This window comes from Dasypus novemcinctus, chromosome 4, assembly GCF_030445035.2.
Source record: "Dasypus novemcinctus isolate mDasNov1 chromosome 4, mDasNov1.1.hap2, whole genome shotgun sequence".
In the NCBI taxonomy this organism is placed as follows: domain Eukaryota; kingdom Metazoa; phylum Chordata; class Mammalia; order Cingulata; family Dasypodidae; genus Dasypus; species Dasypus novemcinctus.
Window position 1 is genome coordinate 114,175,433 of NC_080676.1, and position 14,609 is coordinate 114,190,041.

Genomic DNA, 14,609 nt, shown 5'->3' on the forward strand with positions numbered 1-14,609 from the left:
TACAGAGATTAGAATTATATTTATGATTAAATCACTTGAGGCTGGGGATAAAGCAGTGAAAGACAACACAAAGGAAGCCAGAGTCAAGACGAACCAAGATGGAAAAGAATTTAAATAAGAGAGTAGTCATAGATATATTCTGCAACTCCTTTTTGAATAAATGAATTAGAATTCTCCAGTTCATGTTCTGATATGAAAAAGTGACTCTAATACCAACTTCTTTCTAGCAGGACCATAGAACCATAAAGCTATGAAATACTTATCTGCCTGTAGAATTTCACTCACATACATAGGACTATGACATCAACTGATATTTTCATTTTTGGGCAAAAACACTAGAAGTGATAATAGTAAATATGCATTGAGTACTAATATTTAAACATACACTAATTGCTTTACATAAATCACATGTAAATAAATCCTCACATCTACACTACTATTACTATTCCCATTTTACAGATGACACAATTGAAGTTTAGAGAGGTTCAATGATTTGCTGGAGATTACACAACTACCGGGTGCCAGTGTTGGGATTTGAATACAAGCAGGTCAGCTACAGAGGCAGTCTGAAAACACTTAAGTAACATTTCAAATATGTATGCCTAAAGTAAAAAAAAAAAAAAAAAGAGGTAATATGCAAAAAATAAAACGAGCTGTATCAAGGTGATGGGATTTGATAAAATTTCTTCCCCCCCAAAACCTACTATAGATTTTTACATCATAAGTGTAAGAACGAAATTAAAATGATGATCAAAACGATGCCATTTTCTTCCATTATCTACATTTACTGTAACCTCTCCAGGGTCTTTATTTGCTTCTAGGTTCTGGTGAATATCCTCATCGCCAAAGTCAGTTTCAGAGCCGGGAGACCCAGTCCTCGGCTACCCCGCCTTCGGCCCAGCTCTTCAGTTCACTCCCTGGTTTTACCGCGAACCAGTTCCCTTCGTAAACCTCGCATTCCGGAGAAACCGAACCGCTGAAACTTGGCAACCGGGGAGCAAGTATCTCCACAGTGTTTACAAGGCCTCCAAAACTCACCCCGAGCGTTCCCCCCAGCTGTGAAAACCTTTCTGGAAAAGTCCTCATCTTCCTGGTTATCACTTCCCCTCCCGTGCAGGGGGCTGGGAGCGGGCGGTCCCCTCCGCCCTCCGCAGGAGCTGTGGTTCCGCCGCCGCCGCTCGCAGGCGCCACAGCGCCCAAGTCCTCCGGCTGGCTCAGGGGCTCGCAGCGCTGCGGGGCGCCGAGCGCTCCAAGCCCCTCCGCGGCGCGTCACCCGCCCAGGCGTCACTGGCCCACCCCGCGCCTCCGCCCGATTCGCGATGAGGGTCCTGAGTGGGCGCTGCGGTGCGTTGCTGGCGTTGCTCGTAATGCTTCCCGTTTCAGAGGCAACCTGTAAGTATTTAATAGCGCCTTCTTTCCCTAACACCGCTAGTGAATTGCCTTGCTATACTTGGTAGGCTTTTCTTTTCTCCTGGGGCTGCAGCCTCGGAGGAAGTATCCTGTGAAGTCCGGACTCCCGGCAGACGGAAGCTACCCTGGATCTAGCAGCAGTGTAATGGTGGGCCAGGGTCAGCATTTGCCCTGCTCTGGAATCCTGTGTTGCCTAGGGCAGATGCAAGAGCCTGGGTGACGCAACTTATAAACTGAAGAAATTAAAACATCTACCATTTTCCCTGATCAGTTGAAGTTTCCAATCAGCGGAAAAGGACAGCATATTCCTTTATATGAGTAGGGAGAGAAAGGCAACCAACTTTGGCCTCCCTTTGTACAAGCTCCTGCCCCCACCAGTACCCCTTTCTGCAACCGCCCTTTTGCAATTTCTGGACTTTGAGCTTGGTTTGCTTGTCTCACGCTGACAAACGAATCGTTTTAGGATGTAAGGGTTTGCAGTATATGCAGATGTCCATTTTCTAACCTTGAACTCAAAAGAACTGTTCAGTATAGTTTTTCTCAGGTTGCTTTCTACTGTGGATTTTTGACACACTGTCACTGATCTGAGGTCAGTGACATTCTTTGAACTTTATATTTGTAGAGCTAGTTCTTCATGTTCCTATCCTTGGATTCAGACAGGATATTGAGTTTTTCTGAAAAAATTATATAAGGGATATCATGTTAATATATTTTAATTGTCAATTTTTTTCCTAAAGTTTATGCAGGTTCATTGATTAAAAATGTTTACTTGTGCTAATATTTTATTCTCGGAAATTTTTATGAAAGAGGTAACCTCTGAATTACAATGAACTTTTAGATTTCCTAGAGATTGAAAATAAAATTTTCCAAGATTGTAATCCCAATGGAGTTAAGTATGAATTTACTAATAACATTTGACTGTTTCTTACTATTTATAAAATTTTAAAATTATAATTTAAAGGTTAAAACAAAAATACTGGTGTTATTTTTAAGCATTTTTAAAAAAGATTTATTTTTTAAATTTATTTCTCTTTACCCTCTTGTTGTTTGCACTGATTGTGACTGTTCATCTTACTTTTTTCATTTTAGGAGGCACTGGGAACCAAACCTGGGACCTCCAATGTGGGAGGGAGACACATAATTGCTTGAGCCACCTCTGCTCCCTGCTTTGTTGTGTCTCTCGTTATGTTTTTCTTCTTGTGCCCCTTGTTGCATCATCATGTTGCCTCAGTTTCCCATGCCTGCCTGTTGCATCAGCTCGATGTCTTGCTTGTCTTTTTTAGGAGGCACTGGGAACCTCTGTTCCCTGCTTTCTTGTGTCTCTCATTATGTTTTTTTCTTCTCGTTTCTCTTGTTGCATTACCTTGTTGTGTCAGTTTACCATGCCTGCCCATCACACCAGCTTGCTGTCTTCTTTAAGAGGCACCAGGAACCAAACCAGGGACCTCCCATATGGTAGGTAGGCGCTCAATCTCTCTTTTTTTTAAAGATTTATTTTTTATTTGTTTCTCTCCCCTTACCCAGCCCCCCCCCCAATTGTCTGCTCTCTGTGTCCATTTGCTGTGTGTTCTTCTGTGTCTGCTTGTGTCAGCGGCACCTGGAATCTGTGCGTCGTTTTGTTGCATCATCTTGCTGCGTCAGCTCTCTGTGTGTGTGTGGGCAGGCTACACTTTTTTCGCGCTGGGTGGTTCTCCTTATGGGGTGCACTCCTTGCGTGTGGGGCTCCCCTACATGGGGACACCCCTGCGTGGCAGGGCACTCCTTGCGTGCATCAGCACTGCACGTGGGCCAGCTCATCACACGCGTCAGGAGGCCCTGGGTTTGAACCTTGGAACCTCCCATGGGAGGTAGTGCAATCTCTTGAGCCACATTGCTTCCCTATACTGGTGTTATTTTAAAGAGCTACAAAAGGAGAACATCATCACTCAAATCCCATCAAGTCGATGTGTGGACTGTTTACACTAACACATTATCCATTTAATAGTTCATTAGGACAATCAAATATTTGTCTGGAAACCAGTGTTCTGGAGAGGTTAAAGAGGCAAAAGTGGCTTACCACACTTATGTCTTGTCATCAAAGGAATTTGCTAGTCACTTTATTTTGCAGAGATTTTTACATTTTGATTGAATCTAGGCAGTGTTAAAATTGTGTGTATAACTATTATACATAGGTATTTAAAACTTAGAATTACACATTTTATATATAGACACTGATCGATGAAATAGTTTATTTCCACAAATACATCACATAAAGAATAGTTGACCCTACAACATATTCATTTAAAAAAGTATGGCAACTTGGTAAGTGGATATGGCTCAGGTGACTAAGCCCCTGCCTACCATATGGGAGGTCCGTGGTTTGGTTCCTGGTGCCTCCTAAACAAGACAGTGAGCTGGCGTGAAGGGTAGGTGTGGCAAGCTGACACAACAAGATGAGGCAACGAGAGACACAAGAAGAAAAAAACATGATGAGAGAGACAACAAAGCAAGGAATGGAAGTGACTCAAGAGATTAGGTACCTCCCTACCACATCGGAGATCCCAGGTTTGGTTCCCGGTATCTCCTAAAGACACAGCACACAGCAAGTGCAAACAATAAGGGGGTGGGGAGAAATAAATAAATAAAATAAATCTTTAAAAAAGTATGGCAACTTAATTGGATTAAAAATCATCTCTGATGTACTGATGAGGAATAATAAATACTGAATAAATTGTTCAGAGATGTTAACTGACTTCCCAGAGCTATACAACTAACTTACATACATTAAAGTATTTTATCCTATCCTTTTAACTTTTTGAGTATATACATAAAATATACTTATATACTACATATACAAAGTGTCGACATATTTTATATCATTTCCAGCTAAAATTTGGGCTTGGGGTAGAAGGAGATTGAAGTGCTAATTTGACTCTATCCATAATTCAGCATCTGGGTTTGTTCAGTCTACCCTCAACATTACTAACTCATATTTTCCTCTTTTTATACTCCCTTCTTTCCTTCTTTCCTTTCACTATTTATCTTCCTCTTAAATTCCATTTACTTCAACTTCTATAATGTTGCATAGATGGAGTTATTTTATCAAGGTAGGTGAGATCTAGGGTGGGCAAGAAAAGTGAGACACAATTTCCATTACATAACAACAACAATACGACATATTTTGTTACCATTAATAATATGCTAGGAAACACAGTAATGCTTTCTTTAACAGACTTTTTCCTGTCCATCAATGTTAATACCCTCTTTATAGCTAAGTGACCTATACAAATACTTAAACCTTCAGAATATTATGAGAGGAGAGAAATGACTGTGGCTGAATCAGTTAGGCTCCTGTCTACCACATGGGAGGCCCTGGGTTTGCGTCCCCAGGCCTCCTTGTGAGGGCAGGCTCATCCACACGCTGCAGGGTGCCGCCCAGCCTGCGCACGCTGTGGAGCACCACCTGGCCTGCAAGCCCCATGGAGAGGTGACTCAGTAAGGTGATGCAACTGAAAAGGGAAATCAGTAAAAACACAGAAGAGCGCACAGCAAATGGGCACAGAGAGCAGACAGCAAGCAAACCGCAAGGGGGGAGGGGAAATAAAATAAATACAGACACAGAAGAACGCACAGCGAGTGGACAGAGAGAGCAGACAGCATGCAAAAAGCCACAAGGTGGGGGGGGTGGATAAAAAAAATATGAGAAGAGTATGGAATTCTTGTTCCGCCAAGATGGTAGCTCCAGGATGCTGTTACACCACAGATTTTTTGAACAACTAGCAAAAACTGGCAGAACCATCTTACTCAAAGCTCCAGAAAACAGTTAAAGTGTTGCTATAACTAGGGAAGAGCCAAATCAAGAAAACACAGCTATAAAAACAGTAGGAGAAACTCCCGGTGCCCTTGCTGGCCCCCTCTTTCTCCCTCTCAGCATGGTTTGAAGCCAGACTGTACACCCATTGTGAGTCCCTAGTTCTGTTCTGTAGGGAGCGAAGTAATCCCCTTAGCACATTATCACCATTCTATGAGGTGGCAGACAGAAAGAATGAACCTGAAAATATCTCTGGCTCACCCTGTCTCTACTTGCCCTACAGGAAGAGAAACACAGTATGAAAAACAATTAAGTCAAAGCATTGTGGGACAAAGGTTACCTGCTTTAAGATATAAATTGAGTACCCAGGGTGGTGGGAGTGAGGGAAGTATATCTCTTAGGAGTGGTAGGGACATTCAGAGTCATATAACAGGGGAATTCCTCAGGCCCTAAGCAAGCAGTAGCCCAGAGCAACCCAGTTTTACCTCAGGTTGAGCTTTTTGGTGGGAGGTCTAACTCTGAAGGGGGGCACCAGCCAATTCAGAGCTAGTTTGCAAAGACTGTGAAAGTATTTTTTGTGTATTTTTCATTTTTGTTTTACATTAGATTTTTGTTGTTGTTAGCTCCACTCACTCAGGGAAATCTCTAGCATATCATTAGAATAAGAAACAGATCAGGGATGAAATACTAGAATTAACACACTAACATATTAAAATATGCAACAAAATATTACTAGACAAATAAACAGGAAATGATGACACATCCAAAGAAATAAGATAAAAATCTAAAAAGCAACAACAAAGAAGACCAGACTTTGGACATACTGGACAAAGATTAAAACAAACCAAAAGATCCTCATTAAGCTCAAGGAGATAAAGGAAAAGACAGAGAAAGAATTAAAGGATGCCAAGAAAATGATGAGTGAACACTATGAGAGTTTCAAAAAAGAGATAGAAATTTTAAAAAGAAACCACACAGAAATACTAGAGTTGAAAACCAAAATACTGAAATGGAAAATCCCTTGGAAGGTTTGAACAGCAGAACAGAGTTCAAAGAGATCAGTGAACTCAAAGAGAACACGATTGAAAGGATTCAGACTGAAGAGCAGAAATAAAAAAGAATTTTAATAAGTTAATAGAGCCTAAGGGACCTTGGGGGCACCCTCAAGTGTATGAATATATACATTGTAGGAGTCCCAGAAGGAGAAAAAGAGAGAAAAGAGCATAAGGAATATTCAAATGAATAATGGCAGAAAACTTTGAAAATTTAATGAAAGACATGAATATGAGCATTCAAAAAAACCCAGCAAGCCCCAAACAGGATAACATCAAAGAGAACCACACCCAGACACATAGTAGTAATCTGTCGAATGGCAAGGACGATGAAAAGGTTCTGATAGCTGCAAGAAAAAAAGCAAAGTAGTATGTATAAGGAGTTTACTTAAGATTAAGTGCCAATATCTTTATCCAAAACCACCAATGAAATAAAGTAGTGGGACAACATATTTAAAGTATTGAAAAAAAAATTGCCACAAAGAATTTATATCCAGTGATACTGTCTTTGGAAAATGAGGGAGAATTTAAAACATTCTTAAATAAACAAAAGCTGAAGGAGTGTGTCACCACAAGACCTGCCTGCAATCAATACTAAACGGAGGTCTTCATACTGAAAGGAAAGGAAACTAGATTTTGGATATTGAATGGAACCAGCCTAAAGTAAGAAGTATTTCCAGGAAAGTTAAGGAAATAATGTTAAGTTGGCCTCAAATCAAACATGACTGCTATATGATGTTAAATATAGGTCTATGGTGACTGCAAAGAAAATATATGAAAATATATATAAAGAAATGATAAGGGACTCTGTACACTGTAAAAATCAAATGAATATGAAACTAGGCATTACTAGAGAAATTGAGGGACAAAAAAGGTATACAACTTACAAAGACCAACTAACAAAATGTCAGAAGAAAGCCCTGCATTATCAGTAGTTACCTACAATGTAAGTGGATTAAACTTTCCAGTTGAAAGGCAGAGATTGGCAGAATGGATTAAAAAAAAAAAAAGCAGGACCCAACTATATGCTGTTTACAAGAGACACCCCGTAAATTCAAAGCCACAGCTGTATTTTAAGTGAAGGAATGGGGAAAAAAATCAGCAAATAAAAAGCAAAAGACAGCTGGTGTATCCATACTAATACCAGAAAAAAATAGGGCTTATGTAAAAAACTGTTATGAGGGTCAAAGAATATCACTATATAGTAATAAAAGGGTCAATCTGACAAGAAGACATAACATTTACAAATATATATGCCCCAATTGAAGAGCCTCAAAAGAAATGAAGCAAATATTGACAGATTTGAAGAGAGAAACGGATAGTTCTACATTAATGGTAGGAGTTTTCAATATACCACTTCAAAATGGGTAGAACATGAAGACAGAGGATCAGTAAGGAAATAGAAGACTTGAACAATGCTGTAAACCAACTGCACCTAGCAGACATATATGGAACACTTCACCCAACAACAGTAGAATACACATTCTTCTCTAGCACACATGAGTCATTCTCTGGGACAGAGCAAATAGGTCACAGAGTGTCAATGAATTAAAAATATTGAACTCATATAGTGTATCTTCTTTGACCACAATGGAATAAACCTAGAAATCAGTAACAACAAGAATTGGAAAATTCATAAATACATGGAAATTAGACAACACACTCGTAAGCAACCAGTGGGGTAAAGAGGAAATCGCAAGGGAAATTAGGAAATATATTGGGGCAAATGAAAATGAAAACAAAACATATCAGAACTAGTGGGTTCTGCAAAGAGCTGCGGAGATGGAAATTTATAGCTCTAAATCCTTACCTTAAAAAAGAAGAAAGATTTCAAATCCTAGGCCTATTCTTAAAACTGGTGGATCTTGAAGAGAAAATTAAACTCAAAGTTGACAGAAGGAAGGAAATAAAGTTTGGGATGGAGATAAATGAAATATAGAGAAAAAAACAGTAGAATCAACAAAACCAAAAGTTGGTTCTTTGAAAAGATCAATAAAATTGACAAACTCTTAACTGACTGGCACAGAAAAAAAAAGAGACAATGCCAAAAACTAAACTCAGAAATGAAAGGATGGACATAGCTACTGACTCCACAGAAATAAAAGGGATTTTACCAGGATACCATGAACAATCTATATGCCAAAAATTTAGATAACCTAGATGAAATGGACACATTCCTAGGGACACACAAATTACCTACACTGACACAAGAAGAAATAGAAGATCTTGACAGACCAATAACAAGAGTCAGAATTGGTAATTAAAAACTTCCTGTTTTAGTTTGCCAAAGGGCTGCTGATGCAAATTACCAGAAATGTGTTGGATTTTATAAAGGGGATTATTAAATGGAGTAAAAGCTTACAGTTCCAAAGCTGTGAAAAGTCCAAATCAAGGTACCATAAGATGTTTTCTCACCAAAGTCACCTGCAATATGGTAAAGCAAGGTGACCACTGATCTCTGCCAAGGCCTCCACCTTTCTACAGCTATAGGCAAACCTGACAAAGGACTTGTGTCTTATGTGGTCTTCTCTCAGTCTTGGTGGCTTCACTTTCTTACCAAGTTCAGCTGTAAGCTGCCAGCCATGTGGCTCATTTCTCCCTGGGCCTCAGCTCATTGAGCCTCTTGGGGGCTTCTCTCCTTGCAGCTCAGCTGTGGGTGAAACTGGGATCTTTTCTCTCATCATTGCAGGGTCAGATATGATGGCTTCCTTTATCTGTGTCTGTAGGTCTCTGTGTTTCCATTTATATCGGACTAAAAAGAGGAGACAGACTCAAGCTGAGTCACACCTCGCTGACACAGTCCCATCAAAAGCCCTAAAGTGATCTTATCAAGTGATCTCATCAAAGGACTGAACTGAAAACAAAGAATCTCTTACCCACAGGAGGAGATTAGTTTAAAAACATAATTTTTCCCATTTTGGTATTCATAAAATAATCTCAAACTGCCACACCTCTCAACAAAGGAAAGCTCAGGGACAGATTTGGTAAAAATCTCTGGTAAATTTTACCACACATTCCAAGAAGATTTAAGATAAATCCTACTCAAATGCTTTCAAAAATTCAAGAGGACAGAACAGATTCTAACACATTCTATGGGCCAACATCTCCCTAATCCCAAAGCCCAATGAAGATATCACAAGAAAAGTTATTAACAGAACAATATCTGGTATGGATATAGATGCAAAAATCTCCAACAATATACTAGCAAATTGAATACTTTTGTACAATAAAATAATTATACACCATGATCCAAGTCACTTTACTCCAGTTATGCAAGAGTTGTTCAACATAAGAAAATAAATTAATGTAATATACCACATTTACAGAATGAAGGAAAAAACTAAAAATACATCTCAGTAGGCACAGAAAAAGCATTTGACTAAATCCAGCATCAGTTCCTGATAAAAAATACTTAGAAATCTAGGAATAAAAGAGAACTTCCTCAACACAATAAAAGACATACTTGAAAAATCCAGAGATAACTTTCTTTCTCTCTTTCTTTCTTTCTCTCCCCTCCCCCCCTCACCCCAGTTGTCTGTTCTCTGTGTCTATTTGCTGCATCTTCTTCTTTGTCCGCTTCTGTCTTTATCAGTGGCATGGGAATCTGTGTCTCATTTTGTTGCGTCATCTTGTGTCAGCTCTCCGTGTGGGCGGTGCCATTCTTAGGTAGGCTGCACTTTCTTTCATGCCGGGCAACTCTCCTTATGGGGTGCACTCCTTGTGCGTGGGGCTCCCCTACATGGGGGACATCCCTGTGTGGCACGGCACTCCTTGCACGCATCAGTACTGCTCATGGGCCAGCTCCACACGGGTCAAGGAGGCCCCAGGTTTGAACTGCGGACCTCCCATGTGGTAGACGGATGCCCTAACCACTGGGCCAAGTTCACTTCCCAGAGATAACTTCATATTCAGTGGTGAAAGACTGAAAGCTTTCCAAGACTGTGAACAAGACAAGGGTGCCCACTGTTACCACTGTTGATCAACATTTTACTGGAAGATAAACCAGAACAATTAGAAAAAAAAAAAGAAGGAAAATTGTAAAGGAAGAGTGAAACTTTCACTATTTGCAGATGACATGTTCCTATGTAGAAAAAATCCTGAAAATCCACAACAAAGCTACTAGATGTAATAAATGGATTCAGCAGAGTGGCAAGGTGCAAGATCAACATGCAGAAATCAGTAGTGTTTCTATACACTAGTAATGAACAATCTGAAGAGAAAATTTAAAAAATTTCATTTATAATAGCAAGTAAAAGAATCACATATCTAGGAATAAATGTAACTAAGGATACAAACCTTTAACATGAAAAGCTGTAAAACATTATCAAAAGAAATCCAAGACCTAAATAAATCGAGGGATTTTCTCTGTTCATACATTGGATTTACAGGTTAGGCACAATCCCAATCAAAATTCCAACAGCCTTCTATTCAGAAATTGGAAAGCTAATCATCAAATTTATATGGAAGAGACCATCTTAAAAAACCATCTTAAAAAAAGAACAACAGTTTGGGAAGACTCATACTTACTGCAAAGTACGGTAATCAAAACCTCATGGTACTGTCGCAAGGACAAACATATAGACCAATGAAATTGAATAGAAAGTTCAGAAATAAATCTTCATATCATTGCCAATTGATTTTTTTAAAAGATTTATTTTTATTTATCCTCCCCACTCCTTCCACTTGCTTGCTGTCTGCTCTCTGTGTCCATTCAGGGTGCGTTCTTCTGTGTCTGCTTGTCTCCCTTTCTTGAGTCATCTTTCTGCACCAGCTCTCCACGGGGTGCAGGCCATCAGCTCTCTGTGGGTGCAGGCCAGCTTGCCTTCACATGGAGGGCCTGGGAAGGGAACCCATTGCCTCCCATGTAGTAGACAGGAGCCCAATCGATTGAGTCACATCCGCTTCCTGCCAATTGATTTTTGACATGGTTGCCAAAGTGCACTCAGTGGGGAAGGAATAGTCTCTTCAACAAATGGAAATTGGATATCCATATGCAAATGAATGAACATGGACCCCTACCTCAGATCATATGCAAAAATTAACTCAAAGTGGATTAAAGATCTAATATAAGACCCAAAACCACAAAACTCCTATAAAAGAAAGGGAAGCATCTTCAAGATCTTGTGTTTGGCAATGGTTTCATAGGCTTTATACCAAACGTAGGAGCAACAAAAGGAAAGATAACTGGGACTTCATCAAAATTAAAATCATTTGTGCATCAAAGAAATTCATGAAAGAAAAACAAAGACAACCTATAGAATGGGAGAAAATATTTTAAAACTACATATCCAATAATTATTTAATATCCCGAATATATAAAGAAATTCCACAGCTCAAGAAAAAAAAAACCTAATCAAGAAATTGTCAAAAGACTTAAATAGAGAATTCTCCAAAGAAGATACACTGATAGACAAAAAGCACATGCAAAGATACTCAACTTCATTTGTCTTTAGGAAAATGGAAATTAAAACCACAGTGAGATATCATTTTGTACCCACTAGAATGGCTCCTATTCAAAACAAACAAAACCAGAATAATAAATGGAGAATATGTGAAGAAATAGGAATACTCCTTCATTATTGGTGGGAAAGTAAAATGGTACAGATGTGGTGGAAAACAATTTGGAGGTTCCTCAAAACATTAAATTGATTACCATAGAACCTGGCAATTCCTCTTATAGATATTTACTCACAAGAATTGGAAGCAGGGACTGGAACAAATATTTGTTTTCACAATGATGTTCATAGCGGCATTATTCATAATTGCTGAAAGATGGAACCAACCCAAGGGTCCATCAACTGATTAATGGATAAACAAAATGTGGTCTATACATTCAATATAATATTGTTCAGCCATAAGATGAAGTGAAGTTTTTTTTTAAAGATTTGTTTATTTTATTTCTCTACCCTTCCTCCCCCCCACCCCAGTTATCTGTTCTCTGTGTCTATCTGCTGCATGTTCTTCTTTGTCCACTTCTATTGTTGTCAGTAGCACGGGAATCTGTATTTCTTCTTGTTGCATCATCCTGTTGTGTCAGCTCTCCGTGTGTGTGGCATCATTCCTGGGCAGGCTGAACTTTTCTTTTGCGCTGGGCAGCTCTCCTTACGGGGCGCACTCCTTGCGTGTGGGGCTCCCCTATGCGGGGGCACCCCTGCTTGGCACGGCACTCCTTGTGCACATCAACACTGTGCATGGGCCAGCTGCACACTGGTCAAGGAGGCCCAGGGTTTGAACCGCGGACCTCCCATGTGGTAGACAGACGCCCTAACTGCTGGGCCAAGTCCCCTTCCCCTGAAGTGAAGTTTTGATGTATGTGACAACATGGGTGAACCTTGAAGACATCACATTGAGTGGTATAAGCCAGACACAAAAGATAAAACATTGTATGATCATACTGATATAATTAAAATAAGTAAATTCATAATTGGAAACTAGAATACAGGCTCCCAGGGGCCAGGATAGGGGTAGAGAAATGGGAAGTGTCTTAATTTAGCACAGGACTGTTGATGCAAACCAGAAATCTGTTGGCTTTTATAAAGGGGATTTATTTGGGGATAAAAGCGTATAGTTCTGAGGCTGTGAAATGTCCAAATCAGGGGACCGTCAGAGATGCTTTCTCACCAAATTCAACTACTGCCAATCCTTCTTTAACCAAAGTAATCTAATCAAAGGGTCTTACCTACAATAGGAAGGAATGGGAATAGCTCTAAGGACATGATATTTTCTGGGGTATATACAATGTCAAACTACCACACTCCACCCTCTGGACCCCTAAAAGAAAAAGTTTCTTTTCCATATGCAAATACATTCATTCCATCACAATATTCCAAAGCCTTAAAATCCTTGTAGTAACAATATTAAGTACAGAGTCTAATAAAAAATTGATTATAGATGTGTTTGTGTTGGGGCAAAATTCCCCTCAGACTGTGAACCTGTGCAACTTAGAAAACAAGTTATCTGCTTCTAATATACAAAGGAGGGACAGTCATAGGATAAACATTCCCATTACCATAAGGAGAAATTAGAAGAAAATCAGGGGTAATAGAAACTAAGTAGTTCCAAAACCCTGCCGAGCACACACTGTTAGATTTCAAGGTCTGATAGTCATCTATACAACAATGGTTTCTTCTCAGGGCTTGACAGAGCAGAAGCCCTGCCTTTTCTAAGGGCTTACCCAGAGGCAATGTTCTCAGTTCTACCCTCATCAACATCTGGGTGTCAGCAGAAGCTAGTCGTCATCTCCAATCTCCAGGGTACAGGCTTAACCCCCTTAGAACAGTGGGGTGGTGGCCTGACTCTCCCCAGTTCTTGGGGAATGTGCCCCACCCCCCTTTAACATTCTCCCAGGGACCTAAGGCCCACCCTCTTCAAGTGCAGGGACATACTCAACCTTTCTGTGCACATGGGTGGGTCTTTCTCCTGGCCTGAGAAGATCTCTTCAGGAAATATCATTAGTTTTCATGGTTCAGCCTTTGAAGTCACTTTTCCTTCAGTCTCTTTCCGTCTTTTTAGTCCAGTTTGGCAGTGGTTACGTTTATACAGATCTCTCAAAAAAACCCAAAAAACAACAACAACAAAACTGGTAGGTTCTGCATGTAGCACAGGAGTCCAAGCCATCAGACAGTAAGACCTTCCATAGATCCTTCCTAGATAATTGCTTATCCAGTCCTGATTTGTAATAAAATGGCTGATTAGTTCCATGTTCAGTTATATCCTTACATGGAACACTATTCTCTGGGGACTCACTTTTTGGAAGTTCAGAATTTTACAAACCATCAATTTCTGGTTTCTTTGTGCCCACAAATTCAGTTCTTAGCTTGTCCCTTTTCTCTCACATTTTACTATAAGTTTCAAGGAGAAGCCAGGCCACACTTAGTCTGGAAATCTCCTCAGCTAAATATCCAAGCTCATCACTTTCAAGTTCTGCTTTCCATCTGATATCAGAACACAGTTTTGCCAAGTTCTCTGTCACTTTCAAACAAAGATTGCCATCTCTTGGCATCTCTGCCTCCTTGCATCACATGGCAAACTGGTTTCTTAGTCTTCCTGCATCTGAATTTCCTTTATAAGGACCTTAGTCATGTGGATTAAGGACACCCTGATTCTACTTGGCCTCATATAAATATTAATAGTATCCTCGAAGATTTTATTCATAAATGAGTCCACACCTTAACTAATAATAACATCTTTCAAGGTCCTATTTACAAATGCATTCATATCCACAGAGACTCAAATTAAGACTTGGACTTAAATGTCTTTATCAGGAACAGGATTCAGTCTCCAAGATCTATCTCTTTACAAGTCTCTGCACAACTGGACAGACTATTTGCAAACATTCAAGAAGGAGATTCTGATCT

General features: G+C 39.8%; 1 protein-coding gene across 1 annotated transcript in view; it reads left to right on the plus strand.

Moving 5' to 3' along the window:
• PROS1 (protein S) overlaps window positions 1–14,609 on the plus strand; it is a 136,524-nt gene that overhangs the window by 2,095 nt on the left and 119,820 nt on the right. The window contains exon 1 of the mRNA XM_004446643.5: window positions 1–1,392. This exon is cut by the window's left edge and continues 2,095 nt beyond it. Within this exon, the coding sequence (XP_004446700.1) occupies window positions 1,320–1,392 (73 nt within the window). The 5' untranslated portion in view covers window positions 1–1,319. The remainder of the gene's footprint in view (window positions 1,393–14,609) is intronic.